General features: G+C 43.0%; 1 protein-coding gene and 1 non-coding gene across 4 annotated transcripts in view; one reads left to right on the top strand and one right to left on the bottom strand.

Annotated features, from left to right (window-relative positions):
• Nucleotides 1-22764, top strand: part of EFHC2 (EF-hand domain containing 2) — a 186729-nt gene that overhangs the window by 86221 nt on the left and 77744 nt on the right. For all 3 annotated transcript variants that reach the window (XM_045994580.1, XM_045994581.1, XM_045994582.1), the window contains 4 exons: nt 3554-3667; nt 4047-4185; nt 10874-11039; nt 20418-20560. In XM_045994580.1, the coding sequence (XP_045850536.1) occupies nt 3554-3667; nt 4047-4185; nt 10874-11039; nt 20418-20560 (562 nt within the window). The remainder of the gene's footprint in view (nt 1-3553; nt 3668-4046; nt 4186-10873; nt 11040-20417; nt 20561-22764) is intronic.
• On the bottom strand, nt 12259-12368 carry LOC123935692. Its single transcript, XR_006816972.1, has one exon. It is a non-coding gene; the product is annotated as a U6 spliceosomal RNA (small nuclear RNA).

Raw genomic sequence — 22764 nt, 5'->3', positions numbered from 1 at the left:
AACCCCTTTCTGCATTTGCCTGTGACCTCAAAGACTCTGGTCACTCCCTGTCTGGAATGTCGAGCCCAGGTATCAGTCACCATATGTTAGTACAGGTTTCTAGAAAAGCTTGATTTTGTGCTCTCTCGTAAGATACATCTGTGAAAGTACCATAGAGGATATGACAAATTGAGGTAGGAATATTTTGGGGTTAATTAAGGCAAGTAAAGGAAGAAAGTCAAATGTAAGAGAAAGCACATATTCATTACAGAGTTCGTAATCAGTCTTCTGAATGTAAAAGACTCTCTAGTTAGAATTGCTCTTGGGGTGCCTGAGGGGCGCAGTCAACTGAGTGTATGACTCTTGATTTCAACTCAGGTCATAATCTTGGGGTCCTCCGCTCATTGCAGAGTCTGCTTGAGGGTCTCTCTCCCTCTACCCTCTCATCAATAAAAAAATAAATCTTAAAAATAATTTAAAAAATAGTTGCTCATGCCCTTGGGTAAGGCACTGGCCTCTGGCCTCTCTATTCTACTGAGGAAGTTGCATGGTTTTGGTCTATGTTGTGAATGTACAAATACACACATGCACACGTGCACACATACATGCACACACACACACACTCCTATAAGCATATGCACAAGAGTGACTCTTAGAAGAATAGCTCTCAGTCACCAACTAGCCATTGGCTAGCGTCAATGACAGCTTTTACATTTTGTTACTATTAAAAGAGAGTTGTGAGACTGATCTCTACACGTTCACGGCCATGTGAGAGCTAATGTAACTTGGGTGCAGCAGAAACAGCACAGAGACAGAAGACCTGGGTTAGAATTATGGGTCTCCCACTTAAAAGTTGTCTGACCTTCAGCAAGTCACGTCACTTCTCTGAGTGTATTTCCCTACCTCTAAAATGCTGGTAACAAGGCCTCCCTCTGGAAGTAACTGTAAAAGGATAGTATAGTAAAAGACACCCACTAAGAACCTAAAAACACTATAAGGACACATAACAACATAAAATCCTTTTCATAGCTCTGTGTTATGTTTCATTTATTATTTGGATAAAATATTTTTTAAAAAATATTTTAAAAATTTATTTGAGAGAGAGAGAGGGTGTGTGAAAGAGCGCATGTGCAAGCATGTGCTTGGGAGGGGGAAGGGCAGAGGGAGAGGGAGAAACAGACGCCCCGCTGAGCTGGGAGCTTAACGCCAGGCTCCATCCCACCATCCAGAGATCATGTCCTGAGCTGAAAGCAGATGCTTAACTGACTGAGCTACTCAGGCATCCCTGGTTAAAATAGTTTTTAATTTCCTTCTGATTCTGACTGAGGAGGTTACTGTGACACTCATTTCTGATACAAACAACCGATGTCTATTTTGTCCTCATGGGAGGTTCTCCCAGATTCTCGGAGCCTACTGCCAGAAACCATGCTGTGTTGCTTGGGCTGCAGGGAACAGGCAGAATTTATCCCAGACGGGACTCTGGGGTATGCACAGTGGGCAGCCAAGAGGTACTTGGGAAGCCCATTTTTAGAATGGCTCTGACTGATATGCTAATTATAAAATAATAATGACGCACCTGACATTTACAGTGTGTCTTGACATCATTTGATTCATTTATTCATTCATTCAGCAAATATTTATCAAGTGTCAACTGTGTGCCAGCTCTGAGGTTACAGTGTGAAAGAAAATGGATTAAGTCCCGATTCGTGGAACTTATGTTCTCATGGGGGAGAGAGAAAATAGCAGTAGGTATTCCCTTGACACTTAAACATCCTTTGAGAAAGCAAGGAATCAGTACTATTATCGCAGTTAGATGACAAAACTGAAGTTCCCAGAAGGTAAATATCTGGCTCCAAGTCCTGTAGCTTGTAAGTGGCAAATAGAGAATGTGCTCCAAATGCACTGGTTTTCTCTGTTACGTGGCTTACTTACACCCCACATCTCCTAAATTCACACATTTGAACTTGGCATTTTATGTCGCACGTGTCAGGGATGATTCAGATTTCTCATCTGTATATGACTTGAGACACTGATTACTGCATAAGTTAGTTATGAGATTTCCCGCAGCTCCCGCAGCTGCTGGGACCACCCCCAGTACATGGAACCGAGGAGCATTGCGGGTCTCTCCGGGCCGCAGTTTCTGGTAAAGGCTGACTGTGCTCTGTTGTTCTTTTTTTTTTTTTTTTTTTTTGTTTATTTACAGCATAACAGTGTTCATTGTTTTGGCATCACACCCAGTGCTCCATGCAGTACGTGCCCTCCCTATTACCCACCACCTTATTCCTCAACCTCCCACCCCCCCGCCCCTTCAAAACCCTCTGGTTGTTTTCCAGAGTCCATAGTCTCTCATGGTTCATCTCCCCTTCCTGCTCTGTTGTTCTTGTGCCTCGCCATGCTGCCTCTGTCTCACAGCCAGCTAGTGCTTCCCGAGCTCAGGACTGGGCAGGATGCTAAGCTGAGTAAAGATGGCAAGGCACAGTTTCTTCCTCAGGGCATTTCGTAGTTGAGTGCAGAGAAAAGATGTCTGCCGATGAGGCATTCAGAGAACCACAAGGGCTGCTTTAACCCTGTGGTAGGTGCTATGGAGGTGTGGACTGGGGACAGGCCAGGAGCATGGGAAGGGTCAGGGGAATAATGGGCCTTGATCAGGGCCTTGAAGGATGGGTACGGAAGTATAGGGAGAGGTACATGGAGTGTGATGGCCAAGAAGAACTGTATTAGCGAGAGGATAGATACATTTCTCTCTGCCCTTCTATTCTAGGTTCTTGCCTGAGACCACGCCCCCCAACACACACACCCAGAATAACAGATTAACAGGAGAAAAACGAACAAACATTTAATTACCTGCATACCTCCTGTAAGGAAAGGAAAATGGAGTAACTCCCTGAAATGGCTGAAGCCACCGTCTTAAACATCATCTCCTCTTAAAGATGGAACAAACTGCCAAGGGAGGTGGGAAGGAGGCCAGTTATAGTGTGTCACCGAGGAAAGCACAGTAAACAAGAGAAAGGTTGTTAGATAGATTTATGTTATCTTTTCCATTAATCAGAGGTTTTAGAGAGTACAAGTCTTCTTTCTTTTCCTGGTACACAGAGGGAGACACTCTTACAAATGGAGATTTCTTTTTTTTTTTTTTTTTAAAGATTTTATTTATTTATTTGACACAGAGAGATCACAAGTAGGCAGAGAGGCAGACAGAGAGAGGAGGAAGCAGGCTCCCTGCGGAGCAGAGAGCCCGATGCGAGGCTCGATCCCAGGACCCTGAGATCATGACCTGAGTCGAAGGCAGCGGCTTAATCCACTGAGCCACCCAGGCGCCCCTTCAAATGGAGATTTCTTTATAGATGTACATTTTTTTATACAGAGGAATAATTGGTACTCAGCTTTTCCTGTCCCTGCCGTTTCTTAAAAATAACCAGCTCAAAATAATCAATACACCCAAGAGACATATTTTGGGGTGGTGTGTTCACACCCCTTCACTTACGATGCATATTTCCCATTTGAGCCCCTCACCCTTCCCGGCTCTGTGTTTAGTAGGCCATCCACCACACTTCGTTTGCATTCTGTCTTCTAGTACGGCCCACCTGGAGTCTATCAGCCAGGCCAGATAACAGATCGAACAGTTCTTAATGTGTACAGTGGCTTGGGAGAGAACCGAGTCAAAGGCTACCTGTTGGATAAATACAAGGTAAGGAGCCTCATGTTTTGTTGCTCTTTCCAATGTGGCTCTCCTGGAACCTGACATGCGCAGGGAGTCACAGATTCTCTTGGGGGATTGACTGTGAATGAAGTTAATGACTATATAAATGCATATGCAACGCATCGCTGTCTGTCCACACCAAACATGCTTAAGTGTGTGTTTAAAGACTTTCCAAGTGTTAACACCTGACTGCTTGTTTTGGCTTGATTTTTAAAATCCTGTTGTAAATGATACAATTGAGGGGTGGGTTTTTGGTTTGGTTTGGTTTGGTTTGGTTTGGTTTTGCAATTATGTTTCTTTCGGGAATGGATGCCTACCTCTTTGGAGGGTCTGTGGTGCCCACACTTTGTTCCTTTATTTTTATTAGCTGGGAAAAGTAGATCAAGAGTTTTACAAAGATGATGACCTGTTCATAGGAGCCACCATCAACGTGTGGGGAAGGAAAGTGCTTCTTTGTGACTGTGATGAATTCACGAAGACTTATTATAAGACAAAATATGGAATTGGTAAGCGAATAAGCGAAACGTATGTCCATTAGAAAATAAAGTTTAAAACTTGGAATCTTTGTCCCGTACGTAAGATTTTACTTGTGGATTTGAAAGTCTAAGCTTATAATTGCTACCATTTATGGAGCATTTGCTCTCTGTTGGGCTTTTGTTGGCTTCCTTATTCCTAACAATGATTCTGGGCTCATTACCTCCATTTTTGAGGTAAAGAAACTGAGGCTTGGAAGGGGCTCACTTGTCGGAGGTTATGCAGTGAGTGAGGGTGAGCTGAGATTCGAACTTGCCTGCCTGCTGCCAGAGGTTTCGGTTTTCCTTTATAGCCAGCCCACTGCCTTACTGCAATGTGGGGTCAGTGTTTTCTGGTCGAGCAACTGAAATGGGAATCTGCATGCTTTGCTTTTCACTGAATTCTTGCTTACTACAATGGTTATACTGCTTCTTGAGTTTTCTGGGGAGTTCTCTTGTGTCAGTTTGCTCTACCTTTGCTGGTAAAGTCTGGCTATGTTTCCAGCTTTCTCTCTTCTTGGGTATCCGTTCTATTCAGATGAGTTCAGTTCAGAATGAAGACGGGTGATTTATTAAGAACCTACTAGGCACACGTTATTGTAGTAGGACTTAGGAGCTACAGAGTTAAAGAGTTTCTTGGGCTGGAAGGAGAGTGGAAACCTATAGCACATTGGATGGTGTTATGAGAATGACAGAAGCAGGCAGAGGATCTGATACGAGACCTGAAAAACAAACCCCTCATTTGTGAAACCTGCCAGCCAGCTCTGCCCCCTTCCTGGGCCCTGTTCCAGGTACCTGCTGGCCCTAGGCTAAGTGGGGGTAGCGGAGGTTGCCGACCTTCCAGGCTGGGGTCTGGCTGGGGTAGGAGTGCTTACTCCTGCACGCCTCTCCAAACCTTGGAGTGTTCTTGTGAGCACACTTCCCTGGGGAAGAGATCGAGGCCAGAAGCAACTACAGCTTTCTAGAAGACAAGGTGCTTTTTCTCTAGAATGAGACGAGCACCTCACGGATCTTGGTGTTCCATTGTGGAGTATTCCTGGCCTCCTGGGAATCTCTTTCTTTCTCTTTAAAATTTTTATTTATTTATTTGTTTGTTTATTTGTTTATTTATTTATTTATTTAGAGAGAGCTGGGCAGGGGGCAGATGCAGAGAGGGAGGGAGAAAGAATCTCAAGCAGGCTTGACACTCAGTGCAGAGCCCGATGCGGGGCTCAGTCCCAAGACCCTGAGACCACGACCTGAGCTGAAACCAAGAGTCGGATACTTAAGCAACAGCCACCAGGTGCCCTCCCTCCTGGGAATTCATATCTCGTGGGAGAAGGCACGTACCAATCACAAAGCGTTGGAGTAAAAAAGGACATTGAATTTCACTCTTCAGTACATTAAGGGAATTTGTTCCACTGCAGCTGCAATGCCCGATTAGGCAAAATGTGTGGGCCCTATGGGGTCAAATTGGTGGGGTCTCCCAACATTCTTCCTCATCTGTGGACACAGTTGGGCATATTGGTTTTGCGGACTGTGAGCAAGAGGCAGCCAGGAAAGTGCATGTGATGGCTATTGGAGGAAGTGGCTAGTGGCCCATAGGTCTTTGTATAGGAGAATTTGGTTTTTGTTTTTTGGTTTTTTTAAGATTTTATTTATTTATTTGACAGAAATCACAAGTAGGCAGAGAGGCAGGTAGAGAGGAGCGGCGGCGGGGGGAAGCCTCCCTGTTGAACAGAGAGTCAGATGTGGGGCTTGATCCCAGGACCTTGGGATCACGACCGGAGCTGAAGGCAGAGGCTTTAACCCACTAAGCCACCCAGGTGCCCCAGAGATTTGTTTTTTTATAAATGTCAATGCCTATTTAAAGCCAATAAACCTTCAGTGTTGACTATTTAAAATTTGAAATATATATATATATATATATGATGAGTTAACCAAAAACACTGACTTGTGTCCCATTGAACGATTATGTAAAGGATGGGGCAAAGTTTCCAAACCATCATAGGATCCCTTCAACCTAGAGCCCAACATCTGGTTGGTGTTTGTCTGTCCCCTTAATTTTGAGACTCTGAAGGTGGCATTTGGTAAAATGGACATGGTGCTGGTGAGACATGGGACACTGTTAGTTTCTTAACCTGTTGGCAGGGAACTTGCCAAGGCAGAATGAATTCACTGGTGTACTCTGTATCCAGCTGTGCTTGGCAAATGGATCTGCTTCAGGTGACCCATGGTCCATTTCTGTTGAGCCCTAGCGCTTAATTTCTTCCTGCTCACTTCTTTTGTTCACTCTATAGGATTATGTATTATGTAAAAAAAAAAAAAAACCAGTTTGTGCCTTTAAAGCTAATATAACACGAGCATTATGCGTTTAAACAGAAAATTATGCAAATGCAAAATTATGATGCATTTTATAGTCACGCTGACTTTTTATATTTCTCATAACATATGTTAAAATATCCCATTTAACAGACACTATTATTACACAACATTTCTTGAGTAACAACAGTGTACTTAATGTAAGTAATGACTAGAAATATCCACGACACAGCGGGGGCGGGGGTGGGTGGGTTGTGAATCCGTGTTCTCTGATAATCTTTACATTGCCTTTTCTGACTTTTTGGTAAGGTTAAATTAAGATGCTTCATGTTACTTGGATACCGTTACTTCTGACATTTTCATTTGGTTGATAATTCATTCTGCTTCTCCAAATTCATAAGACCAAATTCTATACATTGTACTTCGGTATTTTGGGAGCTCAGACCTGAACAAAGTCCTGCCCATACCCGAGATCACCTTTCCTTCCATGTCAATAACTGTGGTCAGTAAAATGCATAGTGTCTCCACCCCGCGGCCCCACAGGAAGGAGCTGGCAAGTGCTTACCACAGAACCAGGGACCTCCTAAGAGGAAGCCAGAGGGGACATTCGTAAATGCAGCCTCAGGTGCTTTTTTCCAAGAGCGATTTGTACCCTGGTGTAAAACCCAATTTGCCTCCTAAAAAGAGAAGATTCTTCTGTGCATTTAAGGATTCTAAGGAGAAAGCAATTCCGTCGACTTCTGGCACAAAACACTCCAGTGTGACTACCCCACCAGGCAGCTTGGCCATCCCGCCGGCCCTGGCTCACCTGCTGGGCATTAGCATGTCGCTCCCTCATTATTTCATGTGGATGAACACGGACTGGCAGATGGAGGCCTGTTGGACTTTCCTGTAGCATAAAGGTTAGAAAAGGCTCCAGGGGCTCCAGCATGTGTTTCTTTCACTGAAGGAACAGGGACTTGAATGCAAACAGCTCTTACCTAGAATTTCCTGCCTTGGGTTATTATTTCTTTGCTATAGGAGGACTTGCTGGTCATCCGTTCTTAGGAGCTGGGACAACCAACAAGTAAAAGTCCAGCCGTTCCCCATTGTTCTTGAACATTTCCGAGGCTGTACTGACATGAAGGATGAGCACAGTTTTTAAACATCTTTAATTTTGTGGTATTACTTCTGGACTGTTGATCAACTCTGAACTGGTGCAGGAAGCAGTGGGACATCCAGGATGGGAACTTAATAGTCATGTGAGCAGATGAGCCATCCCAGGCTACAGCAATGGAGTAGACTTTGCTTCTGGTTGCACGATATGACCTTAGTGCGTGGAACAGTTTTATCCCTTTGTCTTCCCCTATGAAGTACAGTGCATTGAGGAATCGATGGTCCCCAAGGATTTTCTAGCTACAGCTCAGAAGTGTGCGATTCACTAATGATTTGGCCCAGAAATGAACATTCCACCCAAATTATTTGACCTGGGTATTATACAGGCAGGGGGGCATTTGCTTTGATGTTCATGAAGCTCGAGCTTTAGGGTTCTTCCTTTGCAGGAGCCCCAGTCCAAGGCCCTGGACCTGACTTTGTCTTCATAATTTGGCATTCTTTGTATTGAAGAGCTTCTTCCAAATTATGTAAGCTTCAGGCCTCTCCAAATGTGGGTTACTAGAACATACAAGATGAGCTTTGAGGTGATCGAAGGCTTTTTCCAGCATAGTTTCCAACTGAGATGGCAAATAGTCTGTCACTCTAAAGGGTCATTAAGATTCATTTGAGAAACATATCACCTTTCTGCAAATTTGTTGGAATCTAGTTAATCATGGCTGGACATTCAGTATATATGTTTGTGCAAGTCACTTGGAATTAGAGGAGTCAGACCATTGGAAAGCCAGATGTGTCCCAGGGTTCAGCAGAGGGCCGTTGAAGAAGATATTTGGGAAGATGCTGTGTATAAAAATGTGTCATTTTTCATGTATCCAACAAATAGTTTGTAATACCTAAAACATGCAGGATGCTAGGATGTTGGAACACCAAAGACAGGAAGCATATTCAGGGGCAAGTCCCAAGCCTTGTGAAGGTACACAATTATCCAGAGACATAAGCTCTTGGGTCAGAGTATCCAGAAAGATGTACTCGGGACAAAAAGTCAGGCAAGGTGGAGTGGAACCATCCTTGGCGTTTATACACTAGATGGCACTGTGGGTGCAGAGGAAAGCTCTAACTTGGTTCTTTTGTTACTTAAATCTGTTGCAAAAATTATGTAGTTGAGAAAACAAGGCTGTTATAAAACCTGTAATTTGGGGGGGGGGGTATAGAATGCATTCTTAATTACTTTGTGATTCAGTACGCATCCTCTTTCGGTTACACTGTTCAGATTAGTATGGAGAGTTGTCGGTATGGATGTGTCCGCTGTTAGAAGTGGATCATGCCCCAGTTTTCTAATAATCACATTGAGCTTTCCCTGCCAGCCTCTGGTCCTTTCCCTGAAATGACGGTACCGCTCAGTGGCATGTTTGATTTCATGGTTAGCAACAATAGGGTCTACTGCAGTTCTGCCTAATTCCAAGATCTGAACTTGCCTCTTTATCACCCAGATTTTAATTGCCACAAAAATAGCAATAGGAGAGGCTCGCTGTCACTTCTGTACTGGTTGTCTGGCTGCTGGCTCTCACTGAGCCAGCGAGAAAGCTCTGATGGTGTTCTCTCTGCCAGTGTGTGTTCTGTGAACGGTTTCTGTTAGGATAGAACGGGACTCTTTTGGGAATCATGCTTGAGGGGATTTCACACAAAGCTGAGGAATAAGGAAGTCTAAGGAAATGTGAAAGTTGAAAATGTCTTCAAATCAGAATTAGAAATAGCTGCAGACCCTTAGCCTTTTGATCCATCTGTTAAAAAAAAAATCCCTCAATTTTAAGAGTTAGGTTGCGTTGAATGACAAATTGATGCACGTTTTCAGCGATAGAGGTGTGCTCTAAATCTGTACTCTTGCCTCTGCTAGGACTTTGACAGTGGAAAAGGAAATCATTGCTTATATGAAACTACTCTGAGTCCTGAATGGCACTACCTATGGGATATGAGAGCTTGGGGAAGGAGTAGAAGTTAGATTGCATGAGTTGTTTTCTTGTTGTGTTTTGCTTTTGGAAAGATCCTGGCATTTTCTTTGCCCTTTGTGGTGGGACAAACCCAAGTAAGTGACTTGGAGCTCTCAGGTCAACCGTCTCTTCCCTTTGGAGAGCACACTTGCTTCTCAGACATTCTACAGCTTCACAAATGAGGGCCTGAATGCTGCCAGGGTGTTACACATATGTCCGAAGCTCTCTGTCCATCTCTCCTTCCTCACAGATAAAAAGTACAGAAAGAAAATCAGTGGTATTTCCATGTAACACCCTCTGTGAGCGAGTAAGCAGGGGTTAGCTTTAAAGTTTTGTGTATTTGTTTGTTTTCAGTTTTATTTGTGTGTGTGTGTTTGGGTTTTGTTTTGTTTTATTTTATTTCGTTTTTTGTTTTTGCTTTGTCACATTTTATTCTTTTCTTGGTAGAAAAGTCTTGGTAGTCTTTTCATTGTAGTCTTTTCTTGGGCAGTCACTAGAGCAAGCAACCCGGAGCGGTGGCTGGTGAGCAGTTTTGGTTTTGTTTTGTCACTAGATGGGGAAGTGCCATGGCCTGGGGTTGAGCTGGAGGAAAGAGAGAGGCCTGAAAAAGTTGGACGCAGGAGGGCGCCTGGGTGGCTCAGTGGGTTAAGCCGCTGCCTTCGGCTCAGGTCATGATCTCAGGGTCCTGGGATCAAGTCCCGCATTGGGCTCTCTGCTCAGCAGGGATCCTGCTTCCCTCTCTCTCTGCCTGCCTCTTTATCTACTTGTGATCTCTCTCTGTCAAATAAAAATAAATAAAATCTTTAAAAAAAAAAAAAAAAGTTGGACGCAGGAGGAGAGGACAGCGCATGGGGAAAGGTAGAGGCAAAATAGGAGTCAGTCCTGTTTGGAAAGGAATTTGAAGAGTGAGTGTTGACTGGGCAGGAGGGGCCTAAGCTGCAGGTTAAAACAGAGGGTGGGTGGCAAAAAGTTCCAAGTTTGAATTTTCGTATCATTGGAACAATCAGGGAAGAATGAAAAATAGTCAGACATGGGGGTGTGATGACAAAAGATAAATGTTTACTTATTTGACATAGACAGTTTCTTTTTTTTTTTCTTTTCTTTCTTTCGAACCAATGGCGATTATTGAGTGAGTTCTGTGGTTTTCCTCCCAGGATTTTGCTGTGTTTTGTTTGAGAGAATTTAAAATAGTCCACAAAGATCTCCATGTCCATCTTGAAAACATAACAAACCTTTCAAAACAGCCACAATCAGGGCAAAAAAAAAATATTGATGTTTCGTTCGCCTTTGTTTTGTTATAGAGAACTTCACCTCAATTCTGTGCAAGGCTCCACCTCCTCCAAAAATAGAAAGGAAATTTCCACCTTATACTGGCTTTGGTTCTGAAGAGGATTCTCTCCGCTCCTGCATAGGCCTCAGGCCAACACCTCATCAGAAGAACTTCAGGAAGTTCGTGGAAAAAGACAGGTGCTTGAGGGAACCATGACTTCAGTCTGGTCTTTCCCAAATGTGTTCGGGTTTATACCATAGTCCTCAGGGCAGAACAGAAGACACTCAGCTCATGAAATTAAGAGTTCAGGAACATCCTATTATAGCTTTTTAATGACACTGATTAACATGCAAGTATTAAGAGGTTCTTCGTTGAGTGGTTATTTTTTTTCCCAGTTTTATTGAAGTATACTTGACATATAACATTGTATAATTTTTTTTAAAGATTTTATTTATTTATCAGAGAGAGAGAGAGAGAGTGCGCAGGCACACAAGCAGGGGGAGGGGCAGGCAGAGGGAGACACAGGCTTCCTGCTGAGCAAGGAACCCCATGTGGGACTCGTTCCCAGGACCCTGGGGTTATGACCTGAGCCAAAGGCAGACGCTTAACTGAGTGAGCCACCCAGGCGACCCAACATTATATAATTTAAAGGTGTGCAACATAATGATTGGATACGTATACATTTGAAAAAATGATCACCATTAGAAGATTAGTTCATGTAAGTCATCTCCCACAGTTATTTTTTTTTTTCTTTTGTGATGAGAACTTTTAAGATCTGGTCCCTCAATAACTTTTCAATATACAATAGAGTATTGTTAACTATATACACCCTGTTGTACATTATTACATCCCTAGGACTTACTGATCTTATGACTGGAATTTTGTACCTTTTGATCCCCTCTACCCATTTTACCCACCCTCTACCCCCCGAGCTCTGGCAACCACCAATCTGATCTGTTTTTGAGATTCTACACGTAAGTGAGATCATACAGTATTTGTCTTTCTCTGACTTATTTCACTCAAGCATAACGCCCTTGAGGTCCATCCATGTTGTTGCAAATGGCGGGATTTCCTCCTTTTGTATAGTTGGATAATATTCCAGTGCGTGTACATACACCTGTATCCATCCGTTTGTCACTGGACACTTAGGTTGCTTCTATGTCTTGGCTGTTGTGCATAACGCAGTAAACACGAGGGTGTGGGTATCTCTTTGAGTTATTGATTTCATTTTCTCTGAATATATATCCAGAAGTGGAATGGCTGGATCATATGGTGGTTTTAATTTTTTGAGGAACCTCCATACCGTTTCCCAGAGTGGCTGCCCCACTTCACGTTTCCACCAACAGTGCATGAAGGTTCCCTTTTCTCTACCACCAACTGGTTATTTTCTTTTATTATTTTTTATTTTTATTTTCTGAAACTATAGAACACTCCATGAATTTGCTTGTCATCCTAATGATGCAGCACCCACGCTAATCTTCTCTGTATTGTTCCAACTTTAGTATAAGTGCTGCCGAAGTGCGCACTTGAGTGATTATTTTAATGAGTCAGCTAGAAGCCCCTAAAGTTATATTACCCCCAGTTTATGCTGCCTTTCCTTACATATATCTCCTCAAGATGGTCCCTTGGAAGTGGTATAGAGTAGGTGTCAGCAAAATTTGTCTTGAAGAGTCAGATACTAAATGTTTTTGGCTTTGAAGGCCATAGGGCCTCTGTTAGAACCAACCAGTTTTGTCACCATAATGTGAAAGCATCTGTGGAGTCCATAAACAAAGGTGTGACTGGTTCCAATAAAACTTTGTATATGGACACTGACATTGGATTTCATATAATTTTTGCATATCACAAAATAATATCTTCTTGATATTTTCACCCATTGAAAAACATGAAAACCATTCTTAGCTCACAGCCCATGCAAAACCAGGTGGCTGGCCATATTTGATCCACACGCTGTAGTTTGCCTACCCTTGGTCTCAAGGCTTTAGTGACTCTGAAGTATTTTTCAGACTTTTATTTGACAACTGCTGTTGTTTTCCTTTGAGAAGTTTGGCTGAGTTTAGTAACCGTAGATTGCTCCCATGGCCAAATATAATTTCAAAAGATGACTTTCAAAACTATTCCTAATATATACAAGGAAAAATCTGCACATCATGTGTGTAGAATATGGGCACTGCCCATGGGCACTTTTTTACTTCTTCGGGGAGATGAGGCCCCGGAGAAAGAAGTTGGACGAAAAAATGACGGGAAAAGGTTGCAGATGTTTGAATAGGATGTGGGCTAACCATGGAAGTCCTGCATGAGGGGAGTAGTGAGTCAGGAGAACCGGTAGAGCAAAATGATAAAGGAACATGTAGTAAGACCAGGAGAAGGAGATGAAAAAGATAGCATCCTGAATTTGATATAAAATTTAATGGGATCAGATGCAATCGTAGAACCATTTTGACATAGAGAAAATAATTGTTTTGCAGTGCTCGTAAAAATGACAAAAATACATGAAGAATTGCATAGAATGTCAAAAAGGTTGTCTTTGCCATGACATGATGGCCTTTGCAAACTTTAAAGAAATAATCTTTGGGGCACCTGGCTGGCTCAGTCGGCAGAGCCTATGACTCTTGATCTCAGGGTTGTATGTTTGAGTTCCATGCTGGGTGTAGAGATGACGTAAAAATAAAATCTTTTTTAAAAAAGCCAATTCTTTATTTTGAAGTACTTTAGGGTTCTGGTTTTTTGTTTTGTTTTGTTTTGTTTTTTAAGTGCTAGAATAGATGCTACTCAAAGAGTGGTCCCCACACTGGTTAGAAACACTAATTCTTGTGCCTCATCCTAGACCTACTAAGGCAGAAACTCTGGGGGGTGATAGGACCCCTTACTGTGTTTTAACCAGCCTTCCAGGGGGTTCTGATATGCACCAGACTTTGAGAACCACTGCTTTCAGTCGCATCAGGGCGATACCAACTCATACGCCATCCTCCTTATGGATAACAGAGTTTACTGTGAGGTTTCAGGGCAGGACTTCTGATGGATACTTTTCACTAACTGCTGTTTTTTAGGGCAGCCACCCGAAGGAGGCGGGCAAGAAGAATGTCCCTATTGTAAAAGGAGAGGGAATTTTTCTTATAAGTAAACAAGATGAAATATGATCTAGGGTGTTGCTTCTGGAACCCAGGGGGGAAAAGAGCTCCTTGTGGGTAGCTGCCTTAGTCTCTCTCTTTCTGTCTACACCGCATCAACTTGCCCACAGAGCACGGACCGTAGACAGCATTCCACTTTCTCGTCCTGCTGTCAGGACTGGATGACGGTGGCACAGGCACAAATGTGTCTAATTTTGTTTCTTTCTGTCCACTGCTTGCTCTGAGCCAGGAATACACTTCCTTCAAGCTCCTCCCACACAGTGACCTTGTTTCCATAGTAACTGGCACATTCAGCTGGAGACTTACACATGAGTTTGAATAACTCAAGGTTTTAAAACTGTGAGAACCTAGGGAAGATGGTCCCACAAACCACGTAAAAGACAGTTTCTTCATGCAAATAAAGTGGGATTTGAGATGTGTAGTTGTGTGTGATGTGTGTCGGTTATATGTATGTTGCTGTTAGAAATCTCCTGGGTGCTACTCATTGTATGAGGTTACTGGTGATCTACTTTGATGCGCTGGAGGAGGAAATAGTTCCAAATTAGAGCATATGAGGTTTTTGATGGAATGAAGGCCTTTATTTTCTGGGTAAAAATTCACTGCGGTGGCCTGCCGGGCAGATTGTCTAGTCTGATTTGGGAGAACCAGAATAGTATCTTTCTCCCGGCACCGGTGGAATTAGTTACTTTGTTCTCTGTGTGCCCACAATACTCTGGTGGTTCATACCTCTTGTAGTTGTAATAATAATAATAATAATAATAATAATATTACTGCTGATAAGCAATTTGCGATTATGGTATGCTAAGTACTTTATAATACTTGATCTAATGTATTCTTCAAAACAACCTCATGAAATAAATAACATTGTCATACCCATTCTTCACACAAGGGAACTGAGGGTCAGAGATTTTATGCCATTTGCCCAGGCTCTCCCAGCTCATTTGTAGTTGTGCTGGGATTTGAAACCAGAGAAGTGTGACTCCTGGAGTTCACCTTTCTTTCCCCAGAGCTTGTATGATTCACAGTGTGTGGCAATTACTTGTTCCTGGAATCGTGGTGTCCCCTAGATGAAGAGGTTCTTCAGGGCAGGGACTGGCTTTACTGCTTCCCTCACAGTGAGAACAGCACTGGCTGCATGCCTGAGGCTCATTAAATATTTTGTCCCAGAAGGGAAGGAAGGGATAAATAGCCATGGAGCATCTCTGACTTGCTTCAGGTGTTGTCCACCTGCTGTCCCCATTCATCATGCTGCTTCCTGTTAAGAAATTATTTTCTCATCATTAAGTAAGCCTTCATGTCTCTTCCAACCCCGAGAGTATAGCTCTCACTGTTTTTGAGGTTTTCAGTGGGTACGTAGCCCTGAGCGATCCATTCATTTTCCTGGTCCGTAAACACTCACAGGGCATCTGCCTGTGTGCCAAGCCCTGGGATCCATCATTGAACAGAACAGACATGCAGTCCTACTCTTCTAGAACTTACAGTCTAGCTGGGGGAGGCAGACAGCGCACATCACGGCTAACAGAGAAGGGCATTCTGTAAGTATGGAGAAGGTGTTAAGTACCATGGACGAAGTCGAGCAGGTCATAAGTTGCTATGAGAGGAATAAAGAGGAACTGGCAGGGTGAGGCTGAAGTGTACCCCTGGTTTCATTTTTTTAAAGGTTTAATTTATTTGTTTGACAGAGAGAGAGATCACAAGTAGAGAGGCAGGCAGAGAGAGAGGGGGAAGCAGGCTCCCCACTGAGTGGAGAACCCGATACGGGGCTCGATCCCAGTACCCTGAGATCATGACCTGAGCTGAAGGCAGTGGCTTAACCCACTGAGCCACCCAGGTGCCCCCACCCACCAGTTTCATTTTTTAAAATAGCACGGTCTGGATGGGCTTTGCTAAAGGGAAGAAATATGTTCTGGGCTGAAGGAACAGTTGGTGTAAAGGGCCCTGAGCAAAGAGCAGGTTGACATAGATAGAAGATGAGGGTAGAGGGCAGAGAAGACAGATTAGAAGAGGTAATGGGGGCTCAGATGCCATAGGGCCTTGCAGACCATTGTAAGGGTTCTTTTGACTTTGAGTGATAAGAGGAGCCCTTGGGAAATCAGAGCAGGGGGAGAGACTTGATCTGATTTACATATTAAAGCAATCACTCCAGCGGCCCTGTTGACAGTAGACAGCAGAAGGGCAATGGTGGGAGTCCACACTACTCCAGAGCCTGCCACAGCCATCCAAGAGAAAAGTTACAATGGCTCCGATCCTCGTGGGTGCCATGGAAATGATGAGATGTAGCAGATTCTGGAACTGTTTTTGAAGTTTGAGCTAACAGGATTCTGTGACAGATTTGGACATGAGGTCTGAAACCAGAGAGGCATTAAGAATTACTCCCAAGGTTTTGGCCTGAGCAACTGGAAGGATAGAATTGCCGTCTACCAAGACGGGAAAGACTGTAGGTAGAATAGGTTTGGAGCAAGAACAGAACTTCACAAGTGAAATGTGAGATGTCTCCTAAATACAAAATATAAGATATATATGTGTGTGTGTATATATATATATATATATATATATAGAACAAATAAATGTATTTATATGTACCTGGGGTTGGGGAGAGAGGTCTGAGTTAAAGATAGAAGTTTGGAAGTCATTGGCATGTAGATGGTAGTTAAAGACTTGATACTAGAAGAGATCACAAAGGGAGTGAATAGACACTAAGAAGTGGATGACCAAGTGATTTCCTTACAGGATACCGCCTTTGTAATACAGCAAGGACAATAATCCACGTCTACATAGACCTGTGCAGTTTAAACCTGTGTTGTTCAAGGGTCACCTGTATGTTCTGTGTGGTCATGACAGGTAGCTGCAGATGGGTGTGTCTGAACCTATCCATGGCCCAGAAGGGCAGATGGAGCAAGGTAGGTGGTATAACAGGAAGCAGGGAATATGCTGGGTTTTTGAGGGTGAGGGAGTATTGTGATAAAAAGTTTAGAGAATGTTGATAATTAGCTTATTAGTCAAGGAAATAGCTGAAGATAACTCGCAGTGTTTTCCAAAGTGTGCTCTGGGGGCCGCTTCATCAGAACCTCCTGGGGAGCTTATTAAAAATGCAGGTTTCTGGAGATACAAGCTAACTACTGAACCCATATCTCTGGGGGTAGGACTCTGGATTCTATATATTTAACAAGTTCCCCAGGTGACTTCTAAACACAACAAACTTTGTGAACTGCCACTCTAAAGATTTTTTTTTGAGTAAATTATATTCCTGAAGGACGAGCTCTCTAGAACACAAGACTTAGGTGAAAAAAAAAATGGCATTTTGAAAGTGAAAAACCCACACTTAACATACACACTTCTAAACGCACTTAAGTTCTAAGAAGCTAAATTTACAGTAGTGTTCATTTGGCCTGATGTTAAACCTCCTTCCTGTTGTTTCAGGGATACTTCCGGTATCTGTGAAAGTTAATGGCTCCCCCATGAGACAGGGGTTACCAAATCTGTTTGTTGCTAATAAATCTAGTTATGTACCAGAGAAGATGGTTGACAAGGTATAGCTCCCCCCATGCTCTCTGAGGTCTGTCTGAAGCCAGGGAAACCAGAAACTAGGAAGAGAGAGCTGTGGAGCCCCAGCTGTTTTGCCCCAGGGTTCCCAGAGGCAAACCTCCAAACTGCTGCTTTCCACCTCACGGGAGGCCTTATGTGCACGTAGCTGGGAATCTTGGTGCCATGCTTTTTCAGCCCTGCTTCTTTGGACAGTCGGAGAAAGGGGCAGAGAAAAGCAAATCAGAAATATAGGTTCTGTTTTGTTTTGTTCTATTTTGTTGTTTTGTTGTTGTATTTTCATTTTCTGTGACCACTGGGAAGGAATGATCTTTGGCATAGGAGAATCTGAAAGCGAGGGCCTCCCAGCTTCGAGTTGTGACAGGGAATAGATGAAGTTCATCATTTATTTTACTTTGTGCCTCCCTGAGGTAATGATTTTGGTTACCAAAGACTTCCCCATGGGTTTAGTATTTTACAAAGGCCACCTTTCACTAGCTGATTTCCGCAGACGTGTTTCCACTCATGGACCATAAATTAATCTCTTCAATGACCAGGCAGTCAACTTTGGGAACTTTTGATTCTAGAATTTGATCCCATCTTCAATAGTCACTAGACTATTTTATTCATGCATAGAATTCTGAGTGCTAATTTTAATCTACCTGGATCTTTTCATGACCTCTACCAACATTTATTGAGTACTTATAATGTAAAAAGTATTGTATTAGCCAGTGGCTAATAAGGCACAATCCTTGTCCTGGGGAAACAGACCTGTAATAGCCACTCACAATATGAGTGATAAGAGCTATATTTAATCTAGCATATTTATTCTAGCATTTGCAAGGGAAGAGGTAATTTTTTTCTTGAAGGGAGTTGGAGGGATACTGGGGAGCTAGGGGAGTGGCTCAGGGAGGAGAGGATTTGGGGCTGGAAGGAAGCATGGAAATGGGCCTGAGAATGTGGGAGGTGGACATGGGGTCATGGCTCCAGGCACTGACAGGACACACCCTCTTGCTGCTAGACCAGTGAAGGCCAGGTGCTATCCTTCCTGTTGACATGATTGTTGTGGCTGCTGACCAGCCTCGTGAGTGGGAAACAGCTGTTCAAAGCAGCTGGTTTGAGGAGTGTGTTTATGACATTTGTTTTGGGTACATTTTCCCGGTGCGTTACCCTGGACATCTAAAGAATAAGAGAGATTTTAATAAACTGAGAGAATTTCTCTGCATATAGATCTAAAGCCTAAATAATAAGAAGATGGTTGATTCTCTTACACGGTACACAAAGATAAACTCGAAATGGATAAAAGACCTCAACATGAGACAGGAATCCATCAGAATCCTAGAGGAGAACATAGGCAGTAACCTCTTCGATATCAGCCACAGCAACTTCTTTCAAGATATGTCTCCAAAGGCCAAGGAAACAAAAGCGAAAATGAACTTTTGGGACTTCATCAAGATCAAAAGCTTCTGCACAGCAAAGGAAACAGTCAACAAAACAAAGAGGCAACCCACGGAATGGGAGAAGATATTTGCAAATGACAGTACAGACAAAAGGTTGATATCCAGGAGCTATAAAGAACTACTCAAACTCAATACAAACAAAACAGATAATCATAACAAAAAATAGGCAGAAGATATGAACAGACACTTCTCCAAAGAAGACATACAAATGGCTATCAGACACATGAAAAATGTTCATCATCACTAGCCATTAGGGAGATTCAAATTAAAACCACATTGAGATACTACCTGACACCAGTTAGAATGGCCAAAATTAGCAAGACAGGAAACAACGTGTGTTGGAGAGGATGTGGAGAAAGGGGAACCCTCTTACACTGTTGGTGGGAATGCAAGTTGGTGCAGCCACTTTGGAGAACAGTGTGCAGATTCCTCAAGAAATTAAAAATAGAGCTTCCCTATGACCCTGCAATTGCACTATTTGGGTATTTGGGTATTTACCCCAAAGATACAGATGTAGTGAAAAGAAGGGCCATCTGTTCCCCAATGTTTATAGCAGCAATGGCCACGGTCACTGAAACTGTGGAAAGAACCAAGATGCCCTTCAACAGACGAATGGATAAGGAAGATGTGGTCCATATACACGATGGAGTATTATGCCTCCATCAGAAAGGATGAATACCCAACTTTTGTAGCAACATGGACGGGACTGGAGGAGATTATGCTGAGTGAAATAAGTCAAGCAGAGAGAGTCAAGTATCATATGGTTTCACTTATTTGTGGAGCATAACAAAGAACATGGAGGACATGGGGAGATGGAGAGGAGATGGGAGTTGAGGGAAATTGGAGGGGGAGGTGAACCATGAGAGACTATGGACTCTGAAAAACAGTCTGAGGGTTTTGAAGGGGGTGGGTGGAAGGTTGAGGGAGCCAGGTGGTGGGTATTAAGGAGGGCACGTATTGCATGGAGCACTGGGTTTGGTGCAAAAACAATGAATTCTGTTATGCTGAAAAGAAATAAAAAAAAAAAATAAGGTCGTTGAACTTTCTCAACTTCAGAGAGTTTATGCTACTCCCGTAACACTGTAGCACACCTGGCAGATGGGGGAGGTTCGTGAAATGGGTGGAGGGGGTCAAAAGGTACAACCTTCCAGTTATAAAATAGAGAAGTCCTGGGATGTAATACACTATGGTGTTTATAGTCAATAATACCATATCGCATATTTGAAAGTTGCAAACAGAGTAGATCTTTAAAGTTCTCATCACAAGAAATAAAATATATAACTTTGTGGGGTGGTAGATGTTGAGTAGTCTTATTTCAGTGGTCTTAGTGAATCATGTTGTACAGGTGAAACTAATATAATATTGTAAATCAGTTATACCTCAAAAAAATAGCACACCTTTTGCAGGTTTTTTTTTTTTAATTCTGTAATAAGGCTGTAACCCTCATTTCTCTTCCATTTAGCTATGGCAACATAAGCAATATACTCCGGTTTTTTGCAAAACTCTTCACACACAAATGTGCAGATGTGGACAGGTTGTTCGTTATTTCGTACTTTCTCAGTGATGACACGATTTCAATATTTGAACCTATTGAGGAGAATTCAGGTAAGAGGTATAGCTCTTATAGCAATTTTCTCAGAATAAGTAACTGTTTCTTCATTTTGAAAGTTAGGGAGCGTGGTCTGATTTTATAGCCTAGATGACTAAGACAGTGGCTTTCATTTCTTTTTTTAACCACCAAAGTTCATTTTACAAAGCTCTCTTAAATGGGAATCCAGACATATAAAATGATGAAAGAGGAACAGGAAGAGTTTGGTTGGCTCAGGGTGGGGGGACTCTGGACGCCTCCTTTTGGAAACTATTCCCCTTTCCGCTGTGGCCTCTGAGGTTCTTCTGTGGAATCCGGGGGATTCAGAATCATGGTCTGTCTACCACCAGTTCCATGCAAAGACAGCAAGACAAGAGGAAATCTCTGTTTTTGATAGTACCACTGACAAAATGTTGGCTTAAGTATAAGACGATCCCAGATTTTAAAAAAATTTAATCTTCAAAGTCTGTCTCCCTCTGGCTTCTCTGTCTGTCGAGGCTCTTGCCAAGGTTCCAGAAAACAGGCCCACGGAGTGCATCTCTGCAGTGCACTGATGCTGTGGACATTGCCAGGACGAGCCATTGATTCTGCCTTACCGAATTATGGAACTCGATGGCTCTGCTCTTTGTCCCAACACATTGAAAATTTTTATCTGTGCCAAAGGCACATCTGGGAAGAAGAATCAGTAGCGTGCTGGTAAACTGGCTTTCTGAAAAAAATTTAAAAGCCCTGATCTCCAACACTTGTCAAATGTCATGGAGCAGACACCTTAACCATAGTGCATTTCAAGCAACCAACACTAAACTGGCTTGCAAAATCCCTAACAATTTAATAGTCAGACCTTAGGAGTTGCTGTGAGCCACTCTGCGCACCAATGAATAAGGCATAATTTGTATAACTAAGTCAGGCTGCATAGTGATTGGAATAATGGATCAAATCCTAAAATATTAAATCAAATAGGAATAAGTAGAAAGTCATGGTCTTAAAGGTCAAAAAATCATCTCTGGGGGTGCCTGCTTGGTAGACCATGTAACTCTTGATCTCAGGGTCGTGAGTTCAAGCCTCATGTTGGGTGTGGAGGCTACAAAAAAAAAAATCAACTCTGTACATCTAGAATGGGGAAGATGATGGCCAAACAGATTGCAGCACTCCTAAAACAGGGTAATAGAAGTCAATTGCAAGCTTCTTAGTAATAATAGAAGCCATGGTTACCTACCATTATCCTTAGAAAGACTCCAAGAGGTTAAGTTTTATGTTAGTCCAGATCCTCCAAGGGGCAAACCCCAAGATGGGACTGAATATAAGAGATTTACTAGGGAAAATGCCAGCAAGGGAAATTGTGGAAGGAGCCAGAAGAGGCCAGGAGAGCCGTCAGACTTCAGTGCCTGTCTTACTCCTGTGAAGGACAGCAGGAAGGAAGAAAGGAAAGAAAGTCTTAGATTGCAGGGAGATTCTAAGCAAGTTTCAGCTAGGCTGACCAGGAACCCGAGAGCCACGGCATTAGTTGGAAGAGACTCCATCTTGCAGGAATGGACCTACCTTGGTATCCCTGCCCTGTCCAGTCATTTGTTGGCAGCAGCCCGTGGGAAGCGTGACCTTGGTCCAAACCCAGGGATAGGTTTCAGAGCATAGCCACGGGGTGCTTTGTCGACTACATTCCCCGTGATAGGTGATCTGAAAGGCACATTTTCATGCTCCCTACAAATTTTATTCCCATTTTACCAGTGAGAATTCAGAGGGGTTCCAAGAGATTAAATAACTCCTCAAGATCATGCAGCAAGTGACAGAGCCAGGATGGGCTCCAGCTCTGTTTGGCTACAAAGCCTGTGTCTTTCCGCCACTTCTGGTGTTTGAATGTGGCAGGAGTGTGATGAAACTGACTCCCAAAGCTCGGGTTGTATTCAGATGCCTGAAGGTATCAGTTAAGTAGCAGTGAGAAGATACTGGAGTTTCATCCTCAGTTCTGCTCACTGCTTTCCAAGAGCCACAAAACAAAAACAAAAAGCCCAAATAAGCCCCAGAAGAGAGCACATGAGATGGTCAGAATTCTGGAAAGTAAGAAATACGTGGCATTGCTCAAAGAAGCAAAGATATTTAGCCTGTAGGAAAAAAAAAAAAAAGTTATGGGACACTCAGAGTTATCTTCAAACAGTTAAGTAAGCTTCTTTCCAGAAGCCGGGCATCCTCCACTTAATCCGTGTGTCGGAATAAATGTAAGACA

Source organism: Meles meles, chromosome X, assembly GCF_922984935.1.
Source record: "Meles meles chromosome X, mMelMel3.1 paternal haplotype, whole genome shotgun sequence".
Taxonomy (NCBI): Eukaryota; Metazoa; Chordata; class Mammalia; order Carnivora; family Mustelidae; genus Meles; species Meles meles.
This window is presented reverse-complemented; position numbering and strand designations above follow the sequence as displayed.